This window comes from Heloderma suspectum, chromosome 15 (genome assembly GCF_057233095.1).
Source record: "Heloderma suspectum isolate Gila_16-S chromosome 15, 16-S_ref, whole genome shotgun sequence".
Taxonomy (NCBI): Eukaryota; Metazoa; Chordata; class Lepidosauria; order Squamata; family Helodermatidae; genus Heloderma; species Heloderma suspectum.
Window position 1 is genome coordinate 7,560,119 of NC_139472.1, and position 27,125 is coordinate 7,587,243.

The 27,125-nt window shown below is 45.6% G+C and overlaps 1 protein-coding gene across 5 annotated transcripts in view; it reads right to left on the reverse strand.

The window, feature by feature from the left end:
• Nucleotides 1-27,125, reverse strand: part of CLSTN1 (calsyntenin 1) — a 71,368-nt gene that overhangs the window by 32,142 nt on the left and 12,101 nt on the right. For 3 of the 5 annotated variants that reach the window (XR_014786013.1, XM_084821780.1, XM_084821779.1), the window contains exons 2-3: nucleotides 20,012-20,134; nucleotides 3,643-3,838 (exon numbers count right to left, since the gene is read on the reverse strand). Coding sequence is in view for 4 of the 5 variants with exons in the window: in XM_084821780.1 (XP_084677906.1) it covers nucleotides 3,643-3,838; nucleotides 20,012-20,134 (319 nt within the window). In the remaining variant the exon portion in view is untranslated. Of the gene's footprint in view, nucleotides 1-3,642; nucleotides 3,839-5,494; nucleotides 5,525-20,011; nucleotides 20,135-27,125 lie in introns of all 5 variants that reach the window. The other 2 variants (XM_084821778.1, XM_084821777.1) reach the window with 1 other exon arrangement.

Genomic DNA, 27,125 nt, shown 5'->3' on the forward strand with positions numbered 1-27,125 from the left:
TTGAACCTGGGGACATCTGCAAGCAAAGCAAATGCCCTACCACTGACCCACAGCCACTCCCTAAGCACTGTGGAGCTTTCAACTTCAACCAATGATGAGTGATGCTGTTGGGCAGCAAGCAACGGAGCCGTTTCCAGATGTGGCAACGGTGCAAAGCAAGAGAGAGTGCCTCAGATCTCCCCATCCAGATCTGAATTCACGTTAGATAGAGATGCAGAAGGCGCAGAAAGTACGGCACTTGAACTTACTGCTCCTGTTATGCCTGCAACGCCTAAAGCCGCTTTACGGATGCTATGGTGACAATGTCAGATATTCAGTTTTCCTACTATAAATGGCATCTTATTAAGTAATGAATTATAGGAGCTAAATAAAGGTAAGGCATTGGGCTTAGTCAGCAAGATTAGATGGATTGTATTACAACCCAAGATTTATTGAGCTGAAGGCCAAGTTGTCTCAGTTCTTGAAGGCAGGGATTTAAAAAGGGCCAGAGAAGGGGGGGGGGATGACAATTTGTCATCATAATGACAATTCACCACCATAAAGCCACCTACAGTGCTTTATATTTAGTAGAAAAACCTATAAAGAAATCCGAGAGTGTCAATCCTTCCCTCTTGTATTTTTCTAATGACCTTCCAAATATATGTCCTTTATCAGTAAGCAAAAACAAAGGCCAATGGAGGATCATGTATCAGAAAAACAAACCCTATCTGGAAAGAAAACGCCTTTGTTCTTCAGGAGCTTCGATTTAATTTACACGCCAGTTTTGTTTGTGGCAACAGCCCCTTTTAGCTAGCTAAACTGTCTGTCTGTATGCTGCTGGGACAGGTTTAAGGGTTCGGTCCAGCTCAAGACCAGGATACTTAAGAGACTGCCTCATCCCCTACCGGCCTGCTCGGTTGCTGTGCTTGTAAGAAAATACTCTCCTGGTAGTGCCCAAGGTTTCGGTGGTCTGGTCCATCATGGTTCAGAGTAGGGCCTTTAATATAGTAACTCCCATTCTCTGGAACTCCCCACCACTACATATTAGACAGGTGCCAACTGAAAACATATTTTTTCCAACAGACATTCCTGGAAAGGTAATCTTACCCACTCTACATCACTGAGAAATGCCTTTCATATGAGCGATTCATAAATATAAATAAATAAATAAATAAATAAATAAATAAAACAAATAGCTAGCTAGCACACAAAAGGATCCATTACATATTTCAGATTTCTTGAACCCGGAGTCTGTTTTCCATCAACAGGCAACATTTACGTTAGCTTTTCTGGTACATGGAAGAGGACATGGATCGTAGAAAGCTCTTTGCCTTGTGTCAAGAGGGGAAAGGTCTCATGTGCCATAGTGGAAAATGGACCCCCAAGGCACAAGGTAGACAAGGGGGCAGTTTTCCCTATGAATCTAAAATATCAGTGTCCTCTTGTGTGTGCCAGAGAAGAATGTCAATGCCTGCAGTGCATCATGGCTGGATGTACCTACCACCAGCACCACTTGGTCCAAGCTGTACAGTTAATGAAACCTTAAGAGCAGGGCCAAAACGTACACCTCAGGCAGGGGCATATGGATGAAGGAATTAATGAGCTCCAACAATGCAACACAAGGCCAGCTTTGGCCATAAATCCTTGACTTGTTGGTGGCCTCCACTCCTCGAGCTCTGTTCACCTACCAGATGCTGTGCAGATTTCAACCCTCGCTCCAGAGCTGGTTTTGACACTTGCCTTCAAGAAGCATTTTAAAAATCATTACAGTGCTGGGTGTACCCATTATCATTTCTTCTCCCCAGCTAAGGCAGCAGACTTCCACAACACTGTGGTTTTCATCTGGGGAGGGTGACAGCCGCCCTCCCATCCACATAGCTTTGCAACAACAGCACTCCTTTCCAGAGATCGCTCGAGCTCCCCTCCTTCAGAGGCTTGTTAAAGCGCTTTCACCAGCGGTTTTTATTACCTGCCCAACTGCTTCATGGATTAGGAAGTCCGCTTACTGTCTCTGAACTAGCAACAACGGATGATACATCGCTTGAGTTCCTATCTTTCCCTCGTCTTAGAACATGGGTGGGCACTTTGGGCGGTCCATGGGCCATTTTCATCCGCCCGCCCCCTCCCTCAGGCTGCACTCCTGCTGCTGCTTCCGCCAGCACCCCGTGAAATTCTGCAAGGTGCTGGCATAACCCCCCCCCCCACACACACTAGTTTGCTGTACATTTTCAGCAGCCAACCACTACAGAATGCTACAATGGCCAAGTCTCAAGCTAAATTTGGCTGCTGCAGCATTTATGGCAGCAGTTTATTGCTGGCAAACAGGCGATTGCTTTGCCACTGGTGTGAATCTGGACACCACGGTGGGGGGCGCATGCAGGCCATATGTTGCCCAACCATCTTAGAAGTTTACCATTCCTACAGACAGACTGGAAACACGATGGCTTTCTTGCCCAGCTGGCTTCCTTTTATGGGTAAGCATGTCAGGAGAAGGGGTTTTGCGACACCCCAGTTAGAGGAAGTGTAACTGAATGATTGTACGAGTTCCAGCCGAGTAAAACCAAGCAATCCATTAAATCTGCACACGTTTATGTATAGGGAACATGCTGCAGCCCAAGGAAACAGGGCACAGCATTTTTTGATTACACACATGGGTGCCATCTTTGAGGAGGCATTCTACTTCCTCTCACACAGAAGGGGGAATGCCTCTTCTGTTTGCCTTATGCACTGCATTTTTTTTTAATCTGCTGCCAGATTAACTGGGGGCACCTTTTTGGTTGATCATAACGTTTACCAGATTAATTGGCACAGCAGGCCTACCTTATAGCCACTGTGTCATCAGAACTGGTTGGTCACAGGCCGGATACAGCCTGTGAGATGGTCCGAGCTTGTGACTACAATTCCCCCTGGACTAGCCAACTGCACCACAGAAGAGTAACTTGGCGATGTGATTTGCCTTTCAGAGATTCTCCTCTGAACCACAGATGAAACTCAGCTTGGAAACAGATGGGTTTAGGAGTCTGCTATAGAAAAGCAGAGCATTTATGAGTTAATTTCTGTCTCTAAATTAGACAATCACAACTTCTTTATCAAGCTAGAGCAGCCTTCTCCAACCTAATGGGCTCCAGGTGTCTTGGACTGCAACTCCCATAGTCCCCTAGCCAGCATAGCTGGCAGGGGGATTATGGGAGTTGTAGTGCAACACATCTGGAAGGCACCAGGTTGGGTACAGCTGTGCTAGAATATAGCAGCTGTGCTTTGGGTTAGATTTTGTCCAGCACTGACCACTACCTTTTCCCTACACACTGCCTTCTGTGCCCTGTCCCCTTACTTACTGCATCCCTGTGTCTGCACACACTGAGCTGCAGTGGCGTAACTAGCCCATCACTTGGCAGGCATGGACAGAGTTGTGCTGTCCACCTTTCTCCAACGGAAAGCTAATGTAACAGCACCTCTCTGTACCATAAGGCAAAGTGCTTTTAAAAGCAGAGAGTCCATATGGCACTGGTGGTACTGAGGGGATGTCTGTCATCACCACCTGGTTCTCATTCATCCATCCAAGAACAAAAACAACAACAACAACAAGTAGAAACCACATCCCATCAGGAAAAAAATCACACTTAAATCACAACTTCCCCTTCCTCCCACCCACGTGGCACTTACTTGTGGGATTTCTTCATATTTGCTCCATCTGGTCCCTTCCCACAGTCGTAGGCCTGGATGGTGAAAGTGTAGTCCTTCTGCAGTTCACAGTCAAGCTTCTCTTTGGATCGTATCATCCCCTCACCGGTGGATTTATCCACCACCACCGCTTCAAAGGGGACATTTTGTCCGTGAATTTTAAATCCGCAAATCTCACCTACGAGATTCAAAGCAACTCCAGTTAGCATTTTCAGGTCAACAAGGCCAGATACACGCATGTGTCAGTGTGTGCGTGTTGGTTTTAAACAAGTATCACTCAACGATTTTGCAGCCAAGGGTTTGTGAGGGTCTGTGGACAAAGCAAGAGGCACTGTGCTTTAAGATGGGTGAATTCTGGGAACTTTATTTTTAAAAAGAAAAAGAAAAAGCATACATTTTGCTTTTCAAGCAACTTGGTTTACTTTGCATCCATTCATGCAGGAATACAAAAAGAGAGAAAGACAAAGAGAGATGTAGACAGGCATTTCACAGGAGTACTTGAGAAACTCTAGGGCACAACAGTAAGAGGTCTTAGGAGAGCATACAGCCAAGGCCACAGGGAGTGTCTTCTATGCCAAGCTACCAGGAAATAGCTGGGCAGCTTGTTGAGTTTTTTGACCAGAGCAGAAGGTTAAAAATGTGAAGTTACAAAGTTGGGGGAGAGAAAAAAAAAAAAGATGGAAAGAAAGCTTCAAGGTATATCGAAGATTCAGCACTATAATTCACAAAAATTCTGTCAATTGGTCAAAAGGATAAAGTCTTCCTGTGCAATGTACCTGGCTTTACAAAAAAAAGAGTCAAGGAATCAAAATGAGCTACTGAATGAGGAAGGTAGAAATACCAACTTTTCAGGCATCCATTTCAACAGCTACCTACTAAATTGGGACTATGTGTTAAGCCAAAATCTCCCTCTACTGGGGTTCAATTTGTTGCGTTTCATCATCTGGACAGCACTACAACCTAAGATCCCTGGAAAGGAACAACAGAGGCCTAGCACAAGCACACATTATTTCTAGTATCCTAACCAGTGTTATGAGATTTGGCATGCATGCTCACATGCTCCTTCCTTCTGCTTCCCTCTTACATGCCGATTCCCACCCCTCATCCTTTTTTTAGTGCTAATCATGGCACAGGGTTAGATTACCAATGCGACGGGTTTCAAACCAGAGTTTGCAAACCCACTTCAAAACCCCACACCATTACGAAACTAATCATGGTTAAAAGACACAGTGGTAGAGAGGTAACCCTGCACCAGACTTAGGTCTGAAAGGGAAGGGAGAATAGAACTCATAAGCAAGGGAGGGTGCCAGAGTGAACAGGACAATGGAATGCTCCATAATTCAGAATGTTACATGTGTACCGACCGTAATACTGCAACTTAATTGTATCCGAGGTGATCCACAGTCTAGGCTGCGAATTACTAGCATACAATTCAGAGCTTCAAGGTGTACTTGTTCTGGGGCAAACTGACTTGTTACCAAAATATGACTAATGCGCCCTCTGAAAAGCAAACTATTGAGAGAATGCTACGGAAATCCTTTAAAAAAGAGGGGGGGGGGCGGAAGCTACATAGCCTAAATATTAACACTCCACAGTTCAAATGGATGTCTGATTTACAGATATTTCTAGCCAAGGGTTGGTTACGTAACATTTTTCTATCAATGTATTTTAAGAAAGGGGGTGGGAAGGATAGGAGGAAAAAACTGAGGGGGGGGGGATAAAATGGGGTCAAAAAGCATGACAGGATCTTCTGTTTAAGTGCTGATTCCCCATTTCATAACCAAAAGTTAGTGGGTTAATATTCATAAAAGGGATAGAAAGAACCCTTTATCACCTTCTTTGGTGACTGTCACCTCAAAACTCTCTAAAGGGAGAAAAGATAAACCCAAGTCAGTAATACAGGAAAGACTGAAAAAGGAGCAAATAAGGAAAAGGTCAAAGATGTAGACATTACACAGAAAACCTTTGAACTTTTTTTTTCTTTTGAAAATCAAAAGCCAGTGGTCAGATGCTATGAATGCAATAGAACTACATCTTCAACTTATTTCCCCACCCCACCTCCATTTTCAAATTCAGAAACATGTTATGTTTACACACACTTTCAACTTATCATAGGGTAGATAAAAGGCTAAATCCCAGTTCTGCTGATTGAATATAATTCTCCAGTTACACCTCTTTCCCTTCTTCCGTTATATATTTGTCCCGAACTATGGTTTTAAAAAGATCTGGGTTGAAATCCTACGCCCACCTGTTTTGAAATGAACTCAGTGAGGTTTGTTTCCAAGTTAGACATGCACAGAATCACAGTGATATATAGTGAAATGTAATCAATATTGATGAAATGGCATTCAATGATGAAGCTTCCCCATAACCACCAAACTGTGCCTATTGTGTTATTATTGTGTTGCACTTGTCGTGGTGAAGCCTCCAACACTGACTGGCTGAGCACAGAATGCTCAGCTGTTCGGGGAACTAAACAGTTTGCAGTCCAATTTCTGTGAGGGATGGGGAAGCTGTCAGTTGCCACAACTGGGATGCTCACCAATTCATCTTTGTCACCGGAGGCACGGACTGCCTCCATGGCACAGAGCACCTTCTACCAGCTTAGATGCTACCTGGACAGAGACAGCCTGGCCCCAGTGATCCATGCTCTGGTAACCTCCCAATTAGACTACCGGAACACATTGTACCTTTGGCTGCCTTTGAAGACAGTTTGGAAAATGCACCTAGTCCACAATACAGCTGTGAGGCTGTTAACTGTGCTTTACCAACTGCGGCATTTGTCCACTCCGATCGGCAGTTGGGTTCCCAGGGTCTCTGATAGGGGTCAGTCTCATCATTTGCTTACATGAGCCTTTTTAACAGGAGATACCAAGGATCTAACTGGGACCTCCGGCATGCAAAACTGGTGCTCAATCACTGAGCTATGGCGTTAGGGCGCAGCTTACTGGTTGACAGGGCTGGCTTCCAAGTGTGTGGCTCCCAAGACCTGAAGCAGGCATCTCCTCTGCCCACCTTGGCAAAAGACATGCTCCTTCCTTAGCACAAGCATGCTGCTCCTTCGCTTCTGCAGTCCTTAAGGCAGTCCTTCCTTGTCTCCTGAGCTCTGAGAGGTTCCAGGGAGATGGCTTAGGGCTCAGCAGGCTGGAGGAGGGGGATAATCTAGCTGACCTTACAGGGTGCTGACTGAGCAGGGGATGGAGACGAGCACTCTAATCCAGGAGTGAAGAAGCTCAGGCCCATTGGCCAAATCTGGCCATCCTGGGGGCCAAATCTGGCCCTCTCGGTTCTCCAGATAGCCATGCCCCTTTTCCCCCAACCACCAATCATTGGGTGGTTTCCCAGCGGTTGTGGAGTTTTTCCCCAGTTCTAAAAGGTGGAAATGCCTCTCTGGAGACTGACTTACTGGGAGTAAGAGCTTTAACCTAAAATATGCTGGTAGTTTTGGCCCTGCCTAACCCTTGCCCACCCCTAGAATGCAGCCCCTGAAAGCTTCTCCAAAATGGAATTCAGCCCTCAGGGCTAAAAGAAGTTCTGCACCCCTGGTCTCATCAGACACACCAGAGTGCTGCTTCTTGCTCCTTGTCCTGGCTACAGGAGACCAAGCCACAAAATGTGGAACAGACCTGACAATAAGTGTTGGAAAGATATGGCTGCCATGCCTGCAAACGTACCAGGGGCTCAGCAGGACGCAAGGCCAGCCGCCAATCCTTTGCGGCATGTTGGCCCGCTGCATCTTGGCTCAGCTGGGTGTCAGGCTGCATGACTGCCAAGAGGGTTGTGGGAGAATGAATGCTTCCTACGCACTCTTCACAACTCCCCCAACCCATTAACTGTAGCCTTCTCTCCTTTTGCTCCCAGAACATGATGCTCAAGGAGTAATAAATACAAGTGGGATGCAGCGGCAACTATGGCCGCCTTTCCAGGTGGCCTGCCTTTGCTTTACCAATTAAAAGGCTGTATTAATACCAAGCCCATCACTCTCTAAAGACGTTATACATATAGGTTATTGAAATGTTGAGCAAGTACCAACTTACATTTACTCTACAGGGTAATATTTGGAGGGGGGGAGAGAGAGACATGTTTAATGGCTGCATTTTAATCAACAGTGGCTCTCCTGTTACAAAGAAGCCATCTCTCATAAGACTCTTTCTCAGGAGTATTTAAGGGTATTTATAACTAGATGCTTATTTTAAATACAGGCCAAGTTCAAAATCTCAGTCACTCTGTGTGTAAGCGAGGCATGTATTTTAATGCACAGCCACAAGTGAAAGCTTTCTGAAAGATGCTCACTAGCCTCACCACACAACTTGTATTGTAAACCCAATCCAAAAGGAAGCATGTCGCTTTGGAACTATGGCACACAGCATGCGCAGTGATTAATCAACATGGAGAACCTTGTGAAGCGGGAAAACACCACTTCTAAATGAAACCTAGAGGCTTGCATGAGATGCAGCAACCATCTTCGATGCCCCCATTAGAAACTCAGTGAACAAACGGCACAGTCCTATGCATGTTTAGACAGAAGTCCCACAAGGCCCAGCTTTCCCCAGTCAGCATGGAGTTGCTGTTATTGTAGGACTTGTTTCTGTCTAACCCTTATTCACTTTTCCAACTAACAAACAACTTGAAAGGAAACTCACAAAAATAGGAATGCCAAGTTAAAAAAAATCTAACCCCAAATCAGTACAGAATTACATGACTAAAAAAAATTAACACACACACAAGCGAAGTTTAAAAAAAGAAAAAGAAAAGAAAAGAAAGCAACATCAACAAGTTTGTGTCTAAGAAGGGAACTCCAAAGGGTGAACAACCATAATCTATTCTGTATCCTTTACACTGGCTGCCTGTTAGTTTCCAGGCCCAATTCAAGGTGCTGGTATGGCCTTTTAAAGCCATAAGTAGTGTGGGACCACATTCTCTAAAGGACTGGCTACATCTATATGAGCCTGCCCAAACATTAAGATCAGTGTTGGAGGCCCAACTCACTGGCCCACTGGCAAGAGCCATTAAGTTGGCGAATTCTAGGGCAGGGCTTTCTCGGTGGTAGCCCCATGCCTTTGCAACTCCATGCCCGGGGAGATATGTACAGCCTCAGCACTGCTGGCTTTTAAAACAAACTGAAGACACTTTTATCCCAGTCTGCATTTGGTGCTTAAAAATCATGAGCTGCTGCTACTGCTGTGTGTGCGTGCATGTGTGTATTTATTTGTTACATTTCTAATCTGCCCAATAACTAATGTTCTCTGGGTGGAATACAAATAGTTAAAAACTAAAATGCCATAGAACAGTTAAAAATACAAAATGCAATACAAATATTTAAAAGAATAAAATGTAACATAACGCAAAACAATAAACAGCACAGGAATCAATAAAACAGCCACAATAACCTAGGATTTGTAATCTGTATGTTCATGTTTTGCAATATTGTAAGCTGCTGTGTGAGGTCAGTGCACTCTGAAAGGCAGGCTAAAAATTCTATCTATCTATCTATCTATCTATCTATCTATCTATCTATCTTGCCCAATAGCTGAAGTATAAAACCAAAATAAAAACCAAAACAAAACCTAGCAGCAGTGCAAAGATTTAAAATACAGTAACAGATCTAAAGCAACAGAAACGGAAAAACTACAATGCCTGGGAAAATAAAAAAGGCGCCAAAAAGCAAACAATGCCAGGCAAGCCTCTCTAGGAAGCTCATTCCACAACTGGGATGCCACAACAGAAAAGGCCCTCTTCTTAGTAGCTGCCCATCTAACTTCCTTTGGCAGGGGCTCCCAGAGAAGGAACACAGAAATCTATCTTAGGGTCCAGGCAGGTACATATGGGAGGAGACTATCCTTCAGGTAGCCTGGCCCCAAGCCATTTAGGGCTTTGAATGTTAATACCAGCAATTTGAATTGAGTCCAGAAATGGACTGGCAGCCAGTGTAGATGGAAAAGTACTGGCATAATATGATCACATTGGCCATACCTCCGTTAACAATCTCGCTACCCTATTTAAAATCTTTATTTATTTATTTAAAACAAACAAACATACAGAAGAGGCCCTACCCAAGGGGTCCCCAACCTTTTTGGGTGATTGGGAATTTTGAGAGTGTTATGAGCGCTCTCACAAAATGGCTGCCACGGTGGGTATGGCTGCTCATAAAACACTCCTTTCCCAGAAGGCAAATTGGTGGGGCTAAAAGAAAAGCAACCTGTCAAAGAACCTAAGTACAAAGCAGAGCTGGGGGCTGAGGTCCTTACACAAAACCGTTCTGTGGAACCCAAATTAAGATGGCGCTGGAGGGCAGCACTTCACTCTGCAGTATGCCAGCCTTCCAGTTGTAAAAAAACACACATTCATTTTTAAACAAATCTTAAATAATAATTAGGAAGGCACCAAGAGAGGTGCCCACAGGTACACTGGTGCCCAGAGGCTCCACAATGGAGACCGTAGCCCTACCCACGTTCCAAGCCATTTCACTTCCAAGAAGGAGGGAATATGGAGCCAGGCCTCCCCTCCTATCCAACAGGGTAGAGAGGAATGCAAGCGGTCTAGACAGTGGGTGGAACGTCCGTCCTTTCAATGAAGCCCTGTCCACTTTTTGCAGAGGTTGGCCCACAACAACCAGGTCAGACACCCAAACGGCGCTACTGATGTGCTGGGAAGGGAACCCACGTGTATGTCTGGGAGGGGAAGGCACCACTGGCTGCACACGCATCAGCCAGATACGAAAAAACTCAGGAAAACACCAGGCTGCAGATAGTTCTGGCCCAGAAGCCATCTCAACAAGAGCTGCCGGCTTTTCATGACTGCACAGCCCACGTTCTTGTAACTCCAGCCCTCCGAGTCAAACATTCCCATGGAAGGATTAAGATCTAAGTGAGGTAGGTGGGTAAAGAGGGCATCATGGCAGAAAGCCCAATAAAGAAACGGGAGGGGGGAGAAAGAGAGAGACAGGAAAGAAGTGTGTTAATGTGACTGTTGTGTCTGGGTTTGCCTTAAAACAAAAGAGAGAGACGCCTCTCGGCTCTTGGCCACTTGAACTGGACTCTATTCGGTCAATGCCACCCTTTGCTGCAAGGCAATTCAAGCGTTGCTTTTCTCGGCATCCCGCTGTCATAATTAATCTGCCCAATAACACTCCTTGCGCCTCCAAATGCATCTGCAAGGGTATGGGACCATCACTCAAGATGTATTGCAGCACAATCCCCACCCGATGTTTCTCTGAAAACAAAAAGAAAATCTACACCCATGTGTACATTTCATACAGATAAGATCTTAGAAAGAATAAGTGCCTGCCAAAAGAAAGGCAGGAGGAAGCATCCCTTCCATTACAGCAGGCTTCCCCAACCTGGTGCCCTCCAGATGTGTTGGACTACAACTCCCAGCACCTGCCCAACATAGCTGGCTGGGGGTTGCTGGGAGCTGTAGTTCAACGAATCTGGAGTATGCCAGGTTGGGAGAGGCAGCATTACAGCAAGAGAGCTTCGGCATTTGTTAGGGACTACACAACTATGCCTTGAAATGCCAAGCCATCGTGTGCCCACTGGAGGGTTTTTCAAGGTGTTAGGGACATCCCTCGCTCAAGTGAACATTTTATCCCCACTGCAATTAATTTATGGAATGCAATACGTGGAGATGCAGCAATGATCCACTAGCTTATATGGCTTTAATTACATGGATTTACAAAACCCATGAAGGAGAAAGAGGCATATCAATAGCTCTTAGCTAAAATTACAGATGTTATGAGAAATTAGTTTCAGTTCCTGTTTGATCAGGATTTACACAATTTGCACCTTCCAGATCGAACACAGACTTGGACACCATCTGCCGTCGAAGTCCGTACATTTCCGAGCTTTCGATGTCATTTGTGGACCCAGAAAAAAGTGTTCAACAGCATGCGCACATTTGAAAAATGTGCATTAAAAATGCACACTTTTGAAAAATGCACACAAATATGGTTTAATCAATGGGAGAATAATGTGTACACTTAAAAAATGCATGCAACTGATGCGTACATTTGGGGAAATATGTATGAAAAGACGCACGGATTTTTGTGCAAAAAGAAAAAAAGCAAAGCTCGCGATCTGATACGGACTTGAGTTACAACGTGCCCCACGATGGAATTCGGAGAACTTCAGTGAGCTCAAGTTTTGCTGATGTGCACACCTCTATCTAAAAGAAAGAACTTGCAGTTCAGAGGGAGGATACCCTCTCAATATCCCACGCTGGGGATAAACAGGGAAAGGCCATTAGCTTTACGCCAGGAGTGGGGAATGCTGGTGGACCGCAATTCCTATCAGCCCTAGGCCAGCACCACTGGCGAGGGCTGATAGGAGTTGCAATCCAAGAACATCTGGAGGGCCACACATTCCCCCATCTGTGCTTTAGGCCCTGCTTGCGGGCTTCCCAGGAAAATCTGGCTGTCTGTTGTTAGAAGCAGAACACTGGACTAGATATAGCCCTGGATCTAATCTGGCAGGGTCCTTTTTATGGAGCAGAGGAAGGAACACATGAGGACGCCACTCACCATCTTACCCTGTAGAGTACTGGTGGGGAATCTCAGGCCCTTGGGCCAAATCCGGCCCTCTGGGGTCCTGTTTTCCTGGCCAGACCCCCTTTCCTCTAACCATCCATAATTTGGTAGTTTCCAGGTTTTCCACATTTTCCCCCAGTCTAAAAGGTTGCAGCTCCTAGTTGATGGCAGTACGAGCCTGGCGCTACAATATCCTGGTATTTTTGGCCACAGATCTGTTGCCCACTACTGCAATGCAGCTCCCCAAGAGTTTCCCCAAAACTGAACCTGGCCCTCAGGCTGAAAGCAGTTCCCCACTCCTGCTGCAGAGAAACTTAGGGGCCAAGTAACAACATTCAGTCAATGGATTTTCCTTCCCTTCAGATCACCAGTGGGAGGCAGGCAGGCCATTATCCCAGGGTCAGATTGGATGGCAACCCCGAGGACAACGTCACTGTTGCCTATAGCACGCAGCTTGGCTTACTCTCTTGTGCTGAGTTTTCCAGAGAGCCACCTGGTCTGCAGGCACCTTGAAACCAAGCGTCTTGCTTGTTTTGCTTCTCTATGGGCACCAAGCTTTGACCTGCTTTTACACCACTTAATCCGTCAGGGGCTGGTGCGTGGCTTGTCCCGCCTTAGGACAGGGATGGGATTCAGTGACCCCAGGCTTCTAAGTTCTACACCATCAGCAGTGCATCTTGTGAGTCCCTGTAGATGGAAAACACAGCTCTTTCCCGCCTTTGTTCCCACACTGGCAACAAGCATGATATCATGGTAGGCCAGAATGGTTCTTCACTGACAAGCACAGGTCGAGATCCCCCTCCCAAATCCACACGCAAGTGTCGTGCTACTCCAAAGACCCGCTTTGGGGCCACGTTTCCTAAACTGCCCCCACTCCCCCAATGCTGCACGGCAAGCCAACATCTGAAACCGAGGGGAGATCTCAAAAGCAGCTGGCAATATGGTACAGAGGCCATTTTAAATGCCATTCACATTTAAAATATCAAACCCCACTGGGCCGATTTGAGTCCTTTGACCAACCGAGGGAAGCTCTTTGGAACTGGTCCTTAGTTCTGCTGAAGCCAGCCTTGGTGTCCACAAGTTACTAACCCACAGCAATTTCCTGCTACTACTAACCTTCCTATCAATGAGTACGTCTATCACTTCCATATTTTTCTTGCCTTTCTTCCAGTGTGCTCAGGGTGGTGCATAAATCATTTTCCCAGGAGCCTGCACCAATATATTGTTCCCAATGTATTTTGTGATGTGCATCTTTATCAAGGGAAATTCTTCCCTTGCTTAAAGAACGTCCCCAAGAACTACTCAGGACTGCTTCACTTCTGCTCATCCAATATACTGATGCAGCTGTTGGGGCGGAGGGGCTTTTACAGCTGTTTTTTTAAATCATCCCTGTTGTTGTTCCCCAGAAGTCCCCCATCCAGGCAATGACCAGATCTGAATCTGCTTAGCTTCAGAAGGCTGCTGCATCATGTGCCTTCAGACCCTAGGATAATGGCACTTCCAATTTGGGATCTTGCTCAGGCTCAGAGAAACTGGGATCGGAACCCTCAGTCATTTGCTGCAATAAATTTGCTAGGCACTTCAAGGAGAAAGTCGCTCGTATTCGCTCAGAACTTGACGCCACAGTTATTGCAGAGTCTGGGGAGTTGTCCAGTGCTCCGTCTGGTTGTGTTTCCTGGGATCCGTTTCAGTTATTGCAGCCTGACGATGTGGACAAGACGCTTGAATCAGTCCGGCCCAGTCAAGCCCACCACAGGTAAGCTTGACCCTTGCCCATCTTGGCTTACACGATCTAGCAGGGGTGGATTGGCTGGGTGGGTCCAGGGAGTGGTGAATGCTTCGCTCTGTCAGGGGGTGGTTCCTGCTGCCTTGAAAGAGGCGGTAGTGCACCCTCTCCTGAAGGGGCCCTCGCTGGACCCAGAGGTGTGTGAGAACTATCGCCCCATTGCCAATATCCCCTTTTGGGGCAAGGCGCTTGAGCGTGTGGTGGCTGGGCAGCTTCAGACGTTCCTGGAGGAAACTGATTATCTGGACCCATTTCAGTCTGGTTTCAGGCCAGGCACGTTTCAGACACTGGAACGGCCATAGTTGCTCTGACTGACAACCTACTCTGGGTGAAAGACAGGGGGAGCGTTACCCTGTGGATCTTCCTGGATTTCTCAGTGGCTTTTGACACCATTGATCATGGTGTCTTACTGGATTGGCTCTGCAGGATGGGAGCTGGGGGCACCGTGCTACAGTGGTTCCACTCCTACCTGCAGGGCTGATTCCAGAGAGTGGTATGGGGGGGATTCCTGTTCTACCCCATGGCTATTAAACTGTGGGGTGCTGCAGGGTTCTATTGTCTCCCCCATGCCGTTCAACATCTATATGAAGCTGTTGGGAGAGGTCATTAGTTTTGGGGTGGGGCATCACCAGTACACGGATGACATTTCTCCTTCTCTATTTCTCCTTGTCATCGGAGTCGGCTGAGGCAGTGAAGGTGTTGGACCAGGGTCTGGAAGCTATAATGGGCTGGACGAGGGCCAATAAACTGAAGCTAAATCCTGACAAGATGGAAGCTCTGTGGATTGGTGGTTCCCGAGTCTGGGAATTGGGTGAGCGACCTGTCCTGGACAGGATTGCACTCCCGCTGGGTGCGTAGCTTGGGAGTAGTCCTAGATCCATCCCTGTCACTGGAGCCCCAGGTGGACTCTGTGGCCTGGAGTACTTGGGGCCAGCTTCGGCTGATACGCCAGCTACGGCCCTTCTATGGACAGGGATAACCTAGCCACAGTAGTACACAGGCTGGTAACTTCCCGATTAGACTACTGCAATGCACTTTACGTGGGGCTGGCTTGAAGACGACTCGGAAGTTACAGCTAGTGCAAAATGCAGCAGCTAGACTGCTGACCGGAACACCTCATAAAAACCATATAACACCAGTTTTAAAGGAATTGCACTGGCTGCCAATACGCTTCCAGTTGGAATTCAAGATTTTGGTGTTGACATTTAAAGCCCTAAGCGGCTTGGGACCTCGATATTTGAGGGAGCTCCTCTCCCTATATATGCCTGCCCAAGAACTGAGATCTGTTGGAGGGGCCCTCCTCTGTGTCCCACCAGTGCAAGACATACACTATGGTGGGACGTGGGAGAGAACTTTCTCTGCTGTGCCACCCCGGTTGTGGAATGTCCTCCCCTTGGAGGCCCGATTGGTGCAGACATTGGTCTCGTTTCAGCACCAAGTAAAAACATGGCTTTTTACCAAAGCCTTTGAGGGCTAAATGCATTCCCTAGCACATTGTTTTAACTGTTTTATTGCTTTAGATTTTAACTGGTATTAGTTTAATAGTTTAATATGTTTTAGATATGTAAATTATTTATTGTTTTAAACTGCTTAAATTGATTTTATCTGTACGCCACCCTGCAATCTTCATGATATAGGGATAGAAATGTTTTCAAGAAATAAATTTGACAATAGCGGATCGTGAGGCAATTCTTGCTGGCAGTTTGCCTGGTCACCTGCAGTGGTGAACAAACCTGGTTTAAGCTCAGCCTTGATGCAACAGGTACAATGGACCCGACATTATTGGCTTGAAACCAAGAATGATGTCCAAATGGACTGCCAAACTGTTTTCACAATAGCTGATCCTGTACTTTGATGCAACAGCTTGTGAAGATTTGAAGTAGAAGACCTGGAGGATTTGAAGGAGAAATCCTTCTTTGAATTGCTAGCATCAGCCATCTCATTCCAGCCCTGTTCCATAGCGATGGAGGGGGGGGGGGGGAGAGCACTTGGCCTGACAAATTCCAAGCATGTCACATTCTTTAATTGGGCTTTGAAGTGTGTGTCAGACTTGCTTGGCCACTCACTGTTCTACTGAAAGGGCAGGAATTTCACGCAAACAAACATTTCTGAGTGCCATGCGAAAGAAGTGCATTAAAAAAAAAAATTCACAGAAAGGAGAGCTTTGTTGCTGCTCTGCATATTCTAACTGAATGCAGTGGGCACAGTTTAAGATGTGCTCCATATTTCCAGGCCACAACTAATGGATATGAAACATTTCCGCTAGAGAGGCATAGTCAAAATGTCTTTTTTTTAACGCCAACAAAAAAATAATAATGCAGCAATCCTGGGTACTGCTTTTTACATACAGTCCAGAAAATGCTGGCTCAAGGCTGGAACAGATGATGCTTCTCCACTCCACAGATGATATTCTCTGATGAAAGCAGCCGTCCCTTTTGACAAAACTGCCGGTAGGCAAGGGTATTCCTCGCAGATGTGTCTCAAGTGGTGTGGCCACAAGCAGTGTGCCCACAGCATGTCTCTTCCACCCAATGCTTAAGTTCTGCACCTCCACGGTGTTCCTCCAGTCATAGGAAGTTGCATTATACCAGATCAGACTATCAGCTCTTCTAGTCCCATTACCAAGGTCTCTCTGGGGTCTCTGGGTTTTCCATTCCCTGCTACTTGATCCTTTTAATGGAGATGCTGTTGGACCCGGAAGCTGCTGCAAGCAAAGCAGAGGGAAGCCATGCTCCCCTATAAGGAAGCAGTGTTCAAACTTCTTACCTGTCTTTCAACTGCTATTTATCTTCTAAGTGAGGGACCCTGGACACAGTGTTTGAATATTGCTGTCTCACGCTACCCTTAGGGGTCTCAGAGAGGCAGAAGAGGGCATGATACCCATGGGTGGGTGTTACACCTGTCCCGGGCATGGCTCTGAGGCAGACTGAAAAGGCTGCCTCGTCTTCAAATGAGGATCTTGGCCTTTGGGTGTTCTTCCTGAGCTCCAAACCCCATCTGTATATGGACAGAGACAAATAACAGCTGGAAAACCTAACTTGCAGCCACAGAGCTGCTAATTTACACTTCTGTTTGGCCTTTATACTGGGCAGACTCCCGCAACGCTCTTGCTTGAGTCATGTCAAATGTTCTCTCTTCTAAAGGAAGGCCAACATTATACTGATTTACAAATTAGCCAGCAAACCTACTTACAGGGATTTGTCCAATTCTATCTGTTAATTGGATCTGACAAGGCCAACGCCCCTCTCTGATCACTGACTCAAGCAGGGCCCATTCCGTTCCCGCTTTGCCTATCAATTGAACTCCCATCCAGCTGAGTACTCCATTACGCATTCACCAGCTATAGCCTGGATGGCAGCACAGTTCTGTGCTCTAAACAAACAAGAAAAGTGCCGCAAGTAGACGTGGGCATCAGCAATCACTCATTGGAACACAAGCTACTCTTGGGGGGGGTGGGGGGAGGCTGACAGAAGGTCTGAATTTAAAGGGATAAGCCACAAGGCCTAGAGATGCTGCCAGAGGGATTTTCATATCCTGCATGCAAGCACTTTTCTTAAAATGGAGACTTGAAGTGTGCAGAATGGCCAACTTTGGCTTCAATAACGCAGGACAACTGGAAAAATCCCCTGACAAAATGCATTTAAACCTTGCTATAATATAAGCAATGCTGCTCACACACTACATTACTGCTGCAGTTTAACTCCAAAAGGGGGGGGGGGTTGCATTCTCATCTTGAAACAGTAAAAGCATGGCCAAATTCCATGGCACCATATGAGCTTAATGCAGCAGGTACAGGAATTTCTGAATGCTGAAGATTTCACGGCTGCAATTACTTCAGGCATCATTATTTAGAAAGCCAAGAGAAACATGCTGCCTAAAACAGGGGTCTACTTTACTCTGAACATTCACTTGCAACACAGCCATCTTTTTTTAGTGCACCAGAAGCCACAACAAGGTACAGGAAAACACTTGCCATTTCTAAGAGAATTAAACACACATGAAGCTTCCTCATACCAAGACCACCAATTCTTAATGAAAAGGGGGGGGGGGGGCAGACTTTAGGTTTATAGGATCTATTCTGCTGTTGTTAATAGAGCCCTGATTCATCATCTGGAGCTCGATGCAAAAGACATACACTAAGAATTAAAGAATTCTAAGACTAGGCATTTGTTTCCTACACATTTGGCTGGGGAAGCCAGCCATTTCCCACACATTTCCCACACATTTGGCTGGGGAAGGCTGTTCTAAGTCATGACCTTCTAGACCTTTCAGCTCACTGGTAGTAGCCATCCACTTTCAGCGTTCGTTGTTTTAACTGCAACAGACTAATGCCGAGTTCAGATCCTAGCTTGGTGAGAAACTGTGCCAAGTTCAGACACAGCAAAAGAAAGCCAGTTAAATCTTCCTGTGGCTCATGCATGTTAGAAATCACAGTCTATTGTTTCCGCTTAACCAGACACTATAGTGTTCTTTGGTACAGATTATATTACGCCATAAGCTTTCAAGTAGAGCCAGAGACCTGGTTCACACGTAACGCCAATTTATAGGTTGTTTAACCCATGGGTTGGTGGGGATGTGAGCACAGGAGTGAGTGTGCTACCTCCTGCCTGCTCATCACTTCCGCTTTCAATCAGCTTTCAACAACAAGCCAGAAATGCCCTGTTCCTGGGTTGATTGATGTAATGTCCAAACCTAGAACTCTGGTTTGCTGTAGGGCTAAATAACCCAGAGTTTAACCCAACAACAAACCATGGATGATTTTGGAGTTAAACTCTTGAGTTGTTTAACCCTGAACAACCCAGAGTGCTGGGTTCGGACGTTCCTGGGTTATTAATGAAAGCTGATTCAAAATGAAAGTGGGAGTCAGTGCACTCCTTCCCTCGCTCCTGGTTTAAACAACCCATGGGTTGGTGTTACATACGAACTGGGCCTTACTCTTTTTAGCATGTGGATTCTAGTGCACACAACCATATGCCATAATAAATCTTCCAGCCTTCAAAGTGCCACAGGAATGCTTTCACTACACACAGAACCTCTTCTGATTTAAGTTTCACACCCGTCCCAAAACACGGCACCGGAATCTGTACATGCTACAAATGAGCAGAGTTGCAGCTACTTCTCAAACCATCCATTTCAATTAATGTAATCCTGATTCCATTCTATCTAGTGCTCCAGTGGCCTTATGCAGTGCTGCACAGCCTTGCCATCTCAAATCCAGCTTCTTATGAAAGATAACGCCCAAATTCTTTTCACAAGTGCTACTGCTTAACCAGGCTGCTGTACTTCGCACATGTGCACTGGGGCTTCTCCATTACTGGGCAATAATCTGAATTTCTCCATGTCAAACACCGCTCAGCAATCTAATCATTTGGGAAGTCTGGCTTGTCCTAAAGCAGGGGTGTCGAACCTCTTTCAGCCCGAGGGCTGAATTCTATTTTGGAGAAGCTCTCGGGTGCTGCATTCCAGCGGTGGGTGGGCCCTAAGGCAAAAAGGGGGCAGGCCCTAAAAGATACCAACCTATTTTAGCTTAAAGCTCTTACTGCGGTTAACCATGAGTTAGAAGAGGCATTTCGACCTTTTAGAATGGGGGTAAAACTGCATAAAATCCAGGAAATCACTGAACAATCACTGGTTGGGAGAAAGGGCCATGGCCCTCTGAGGAAGCCTGGAACGCTGGACTGGGACTCAAGGCGTGCTGGATTTGGCTCACGGGCCTGAGGTTCAACACCCTGCCTAAAATATTCAAGGCACAGACCAGTGTTATGCTAATTAAATCTGAGGTATTCCCCACTCTTTCTTGGAAAAGCACCAGTGAAGATGCTTGGCTACAAAGATGCCCCCTTTGTAGTCCCCACATAAAACCCCTTTCCAATTTGGTGTGGATCTATTGAGATGGCACAGTTTGATTAATACCCAATCCCCCCCCCCCAACCCCACAATCAAGTGCACATAACCACCTTACAGGAGTTCTATCTATCCCACATTTCCCAGGCTGTCCAAAACAGGACCATTAGCAAACAAAGACCAACAAACCCCCATACCTGCAAAACGGAGAGGTGCATCTTTATCCAGTGCTATTAATGGGGGGTCCAACAGTACCGTGTTGTCATTTTCTGTAACTATGCCATGGTAAGTGGTTTCGATCCATGGTTTGTGCTTGTTAACTATAAAAGAAAGGGAGGGGAGAAAGCCAGATTAAGAATAGCAGGCTCCAATCTTTTTCTCAATATGTATTTATATAAAAGAACGATTTTTAGGATGTGATCCTTCCATTTGAGGAGGCCAAGCTCTCCTGGAGGCCTCAATCCAGCAGAACTCGTACACCGAATGCTACTTCAACATGAATAATCTTCCGAGTTTTGACTACACCGTCTTTTTCCCCAGCATACAAAAATGAATTTTATTGCACACACCACTATGCTGGCAGTGTGAAACTAACGAATCAAAAAGTTCCTCAACTTGTAAGCAGATGAAGGCTCAGAACTAAGGGGAAGTGGACACAGCTTTCAGAAAGGAACTTGATGGTTCAATCCTACGCAATTGTACTAGGATGCACAGCCCACTCAGTTTAATGGGATGTCTTCCCAAGTATGTAGACGGGGGGAAGAATCCAACTAAAGCCCTACTTAGAGCAGACTCATTGAAATGAATGGGACTTCAGTTAGTCATGACTAACTGATGTCCCATTCATTTCATTGGGTCAATTCTAAGTAGGACTTTAGTTGGATTCTACCCATAGGATTGCAGCCTTAAAAGCAGTGTTCAGCTCCCTGAACCAAACACATGACCATATACAACCAGCCACAACGTTCCAGTACAGCATGGATTGATTTAAATCAATGATTTGAATCAACAAGAAAAAGGGTCGGTTACTGATTTCCCATTAAAGCTTTCATATATTTCCTGAACAATGGTGCGCATCTGACCATTAAGGGTGCAATCCTATGCATGTTTAGACAGAAAAAAGTCCTATGAACTCCCAGCATACCCCAGCCAGCATGGCTGGCTAGGGCATGCTGGGAATTGTAGGACTTTTTCTGTCTAAACATACATAGGATTGCATCTTAAACCATGTCAATCTACAACTAAATAAAGAATTATTTACACTGTCTCATTCCTACAAGCAGGCTTTGAGTCTCTCTGTCTTGCTGTGTATATTTTGCATGCTTTCCTTTTTTACCTATAGAGGGAATGTCTTTCTTATGATCAGCATGCAAGATAGTTAAGGTTAACTACGCAATCCTATACATGTCTACTCACAAATAAGTGTCCTTGAGTTCAACGGGGCTTGCTCCCAGAAACATGGCTACAAGACTGCAGCCTAAGTATGGGAGTACAAACTGGACAATTTTGCCTTTTCTTTTTCTGTCCAGCGTTGCTCCTTTCTGCTCTGTCTTGGTCTTACCATCACAAAAACCAAGTAGTAAATAGAGATGAAAGGCCCATGATGGATTGGTCCAAGCAAGGTTTGATAGTTACTGGACAGATATCAGGTGAAAATGAAATGTCTATGTTTGGTAGGGAGAGTGTAAATATTCATACATGGGAAATGATCAGACTGGTTCTTCATTTCCATTGAAAAGCCTCTTTTACTCAATGTACCTGGTAGAGACACTGATTCAGTTTAGAGATTAATTGTACAGGGAACATGCTTATATCCAGATTCATTTTAACTGAGTTACTATTTAAGAGAAATTAATATTTACATTTTTAATGGAATTAAGATCAGTTTTAATTTTTTTAATGCGATTAAAAAGAAATCATTGATTTTTATCCACCCTGCTATATTGACCTGGTCCATGTAACACGACAAGCCAGAGTACAGCTTGAGTATGGGTTGAGTGTGGGTTGTCACTGAAACCTGGGTTGTTGTTGAATCGTGGGTAGTTGTGTTGTATGAACCCAGCTGTGCCAACAAACCATGGCTTGTTAACCATGAACAAACCACAGTTCACAACCCATCAATCCATGATTGATCTTCATGGTTTGTTTGTGGTTAACAAACCATGGCTTGTTAGCATGTCTAGGTTCACAACAACAACCCTTACTGTGGTTCTCATGTTGTGTGAAACCAGTTACTAGGCTAGTTTGCACAATCACTGGAGCCCACCGTGGCTTATTTACACTTGTTTAACCCTCAAACAACCCCTGCCGCCCAGGTTTGGATGACATGACAAGCCATAGCTGGGGCTTAAATGGTCAATTTGCCACCCATGGGCACAGCAGCCCATTGTGGCTGCAAGAAGCCATGCTGGGCTGCAGTGATCAGGCAAACCAGGTCATTGTCTTTCTGTCTTAACTCCTCTGCCTTGCTTGGCCAGCTCCACTACCACATAATCACAAATTTAAGCTGCAATGTGTGCAAATTGCTATTTATGGGGTGGGGGGAGGAAAATCCACCAAATGGCCCAAGCCAAAGTCCAGGGGGCCAAGCTGCTGAAAGTTTAACAAACTCCACCCCATGGACAGATTCTTCCAACATCCCTAATGGGAATGCAGCCTTGAAGACCTAAGTAAAAATGCTGTTTCCACTTCCACCCACAGCGGGCAACAGCAGCTGAACACTCAAGAAGAGTCAAATCTTTCACGTACGAGACAATTCATATTCTTTATGCCATTAACACACAAATGTATTGATGACAGGTGAGGTGCACCTCCCCCCCTCATAACGAATTATCTAGCTGACGTTACCTACAGGAGAACACTAGAACAATTCTCTATTATGTAGAAATACTTATCTTAGCCCTACCAGTTTGATTAATAACTCATCTTTTTAGGGAGCTTAATATGATTAAGTGCTTTTCAGGACAGATAATGAATTAAAAAGAACCAGATTTTTTTTTGTTATTGAAATTGGATTAATAAGTTTAAGCTTCCAATGTTTTCAACAGAAAGCCTGTTAAAATGAAATCTAGATATTAATACAGGGTAGGTTAAGTATAACATTCCAGCGTTTAAATAAGTATACAGAATTTTGGACTTTAGCCAACTGTAGCTTCCTATGTAAGGATCTATCAAGGGAAAACTTCACTTTTGGAGGGCGGAGTTATTTAGTTGGGCTCAGGGTGGGAAATAACCATTGCCCAATATAAGAGGAACCCTTACTTCTGAATGGGTAACAGATTCCAATTCCAGAAGATGACAAAGCTAAGGTGTAACAGAGCCATAATGAAATTTCGCAAAGATTCTAAAATAGAATAGAAATCAGGAATTGATTGCTTGTTTCAATTTCAAATATTTTCAAGTTTAGGTTCGAAATCCAACTTTGAGCAATACATTTAAGAAGAATTACGGTGGAAAGCGCCCAATGGAGTCCTTCCCCTTTTCTGTTGACCTTTGGCCTATCCACGGGTGCACCAAACCAGGGGTGGGCAACTTGGGGCCTATGTTTTGGCCTACAACTCCCATAGCCAACGGCGAGGAGGCATGGCATTGTAGGCCTAAACATCTGGAGGGCCAGAAGTTGCCAACTGTGAGGCCTTGCCCCAGCTCGCAGGGAGCTATAGCCTCCAACTCTGATTCTGAGTCAGAAGGGGACCCTGCAGAATCAGGCCCAGCTGTAGGAAGCCAGAAGCCTGAGAACTTCATTCTACCAAGCCTCCCACTGGCTTGCGAGCCAGGAAGGGGGAGATGCAGGATGCTAATACGGCCTACACAGCTGGGAAACCTGACCTTAACAGAGGCCCTTGCTTCTTGACTATGGAAGCCTTCCATGGGAACATGGCAGCAGCAGGTCGTCTCTGCAGGAGAGGGTGTTTCAAGGGTGTCTCCTTTACTGCGTCATCAGTTTAAGAGGGTGGAGCAGAGATGCAGCAATCGCCTAAGAGGCAAGCTTCCCTGCCAAGATCGAATGTTGAATGTCTTTAGCGGCCACTCCCCTGTATTTAAGCCAGAGCCTTTAGCAGGAGTCTTTGCGAGAAACAATGCTTGGATAACCTGCAAAGCTTCCCCACTTTCTCTTGGACTCTCTGAACTTACTGGGGTTTATTTTGCCAGCTGGATCCAGGGCTGCTTGGGGTTTTGTTCTGGTGCTCATGATCTGAACCTGGTTTAATTCTTACGTTCTGAACTGTTATCTGTGGATCTCTATTGGGGCTGTAAAGGCATAAACCTATTTATTGGAATTACGGCAATAAATGGTTTTACTGTGAATTGGTCTTCGTCTTTGGGAAGTCAGGTCCCAACACCCAGCCCTTCAGAGAGCAGAAGGCCCAAGTTCAAATAACTTGCAAGTCAACACACCAAGGAGGAGAGAGATGGCTGAAGCAAGCAAGGAAGGAAGCATGCAGGGGCAATGCCCCCTATGCTGCAACAGCCAGGCCAATGCAGCACATACATGCACCAAGGACCAGCTAGGGATGGGGAGGAAGGGTCGGAAGAGCACTAGGCCTTATGACAAGCTCTGTCATGCCCCGACTGGAGGAATCCTCCTCAGAGGAGGAGCTAGAGCTTCCAGAGAGCAAGAGAACGCCAGAACAGCCCAGGCAATAAGACAAGCCTGGACCCTTGGGGGAGATGGCCGCAGGGCCATCCCTGCAAGAGCAGAGGACTGTGCCTTTGATGCAGAGGCAGAGCAACCCCCTGGCCCCCAGAAATGATTGCCTCAAGAGGCAGGCCAGAAGGGATCCTCTGAGAAGGAGTGCTCGATTACAAAGGAGGACTCCTCAAGAGGAAACTACTCTGCATGAGTAGGACTCTTTCCAGAACGACAGCTGAGCCCTGGGTGGCACTCAGGAGGCTCTGGTTATATAAGCCTTCTGTTTCAGCTTACCTAATGCTGGAAACTATGGCGTTGCTGCAGCTCCTGGATCTTGTACCTTGTCCTGTGTTTGGACATCTGTATTATCAACTTTTGGACTACTGCCTGACACTGCCTTTTTGGACCTTTGATTATACTTGATTGATACCCCGTGCGTTTGACCTTGGCTACATCTCTGACTTCTCTCAGGGAAATCCATGTTTGCCTGATATTTGCCTAGCTTAGAGTCTTACCCAGCCAAAGCAGGACAACCTCTCCCTCTGCTCAGAGGTGTGTCTGCATGGGAAAGTCCTTAATTCTTGAAGGTGGAGCAAGGTAATCAAGTTTCCAAGTTACCTTGTTTTTATCTCTTACTCCAGCCCCAATTACCCAGTATCTGTAACTGGGGTACACTGAAAGAAAAATCAGATTAGGGGAACGTGGGCAGTATCCAGCACTGGCAGTCTGCTAGCGTCAATCATGTAGCTCTAGGGGGAATGAGTGCTAGTGCAAGGGGAAGCTGGTGCTTGATAGAGCAAACCTGGAAACTAGCTCCAACTAGTACTTCCCGGTGTGCTTTGCTGACATGTCCCATTCTGGAAGCACTAGTTTCCAGGGTTGCACGATCAAGCCCTCACTTCCCATTGTGCTTACGGCCGCTCCACTAGCTCACAGGCAGCACTGGGTACTGACCTGTCCGTTTGATTTTTTGCAAGCAAATTCAGCAAACCTGCTTGAGAATTTTCCTGTTTCTATTCCCAACCTTTCAACAGATAGGAAAGGTTGCTGAAATGTCTAACAAGAACCCAGAAATAGCGCAGGCTCTGCCTGAAAAGACACTAACCAAGTCACTTAAGTCACTGTTAATCTTCTGTCACATAAGTAAGGATAAGTTCTGTTAGTTTTCTTGAAATACAGTATTCTGCACTACCTTCCAGAGACCCTGCTTGAATCAGTTGCAAATCCCATGATAAGATGCAACAGCATTACATCCTAGCACACATATAATCCAACCATGGAAGAGAATGTTCCTTGACACACAAGTGGCTAAAGCCTAAAACTGACGTTCATTTGGAGATGACAATTTTGAAAGTAGTTTCAAAACCTGACCGATGAAAAGCCTGTCTTTACTCTTAAATAAGTATTTAGAAGGGAAACACACACACACACACACACACACGTATTAAAAACAACTTCTGTACTGCAAGACAATGACCAGACCAAGCAAGAGTATATTTCATTTTAATAATTATTTATCACCTTTCTTTTAAAGACACCCCAGCCTTTCAGCTGGGGTGAATAAAGATCGCCTGGGATAAGTAAGAAACACCACCAGGTGATTAGGAAAGAAAGGTTTTGTTTACTGGTTATTCTTTCCCTTTCTGACTAGCAGTGTGCCACAAACAGCTAACACTGGTGCAACCACACAAGTATTTAACAGTGAGCACACTAGAAGAAACTAGCGATTAGAAGCAATGGCACAGATAAGTGTTCCATCTAAAACCAAAGAAGCCTTCACACAAAGCTTAATTTCTCAACAAAACAAGGTGTGGGGAGGGACACAGAAAGACCTCTCCTATGGATTTCAAGGTTTAGGGGCAGCTCATGCAAGAGGAGATCCTTTTGCAGATAGGCTGGACCCAGGATATTATTTTGGACCAAGGTATTCAAAATATACTGAACAAGTTCTCAAGTTACACACTGCTCCACCCCGGGCTGGATACCCAAGAAGTAAGTGTGTGTGTGTGTGTGTGTGTGTGATAGGGGGGGGTAGGGGGATAGTTCTCTACTAAGCTGTGTATTCCAAACAGTGCTGGAAATACTGTGCCTGCATGTGTCACTATTTTCTAAATGAGCACACTTCTAATGTACTGCTTTGATGTAGGGGCCTCTAACTTGAACCTTTATCAAGTGGTCTGCCAATCAAGACATGATAGCTACACTGAAAATAGCGTCCTCGAATGAAAAGACTTTTGGAGTTGCTCAGCAGTGACTCACAGATTGGGTAGGGCATCTCAGCTGTTGCCAGTTCAACACTGAGTGCCAGTTCCTGCTTTCTAGGTCTAGATTATAAAAGACAGACCATAAAACCAGTTGAGTAGCCATACCAAGGAAGGCGTCGTAGACTTTAAGCAATTTATGAGGTTTCCGGTGGTGGCACCTATCGAAAACCAAACCACAAACAACTTTCTTATCTTGACTATTTGAATGTCTGAGGATTTCGTTTCCTTCACACCTCAACTTTCTTCAACTTTCTTTCAGACGTGCCCTGAGATGTAGCTAACTGACCAGTTTGCATTGTCTACAAAATGCTGGCCGCCCCATAAAGCTGACAGGAGGTGGAGTTCAGGAAGGTTTGTCCATGCAAAGATGGGGAGATATCGGTATATTGGGGTTAACTAAATAAGGCAATGCTT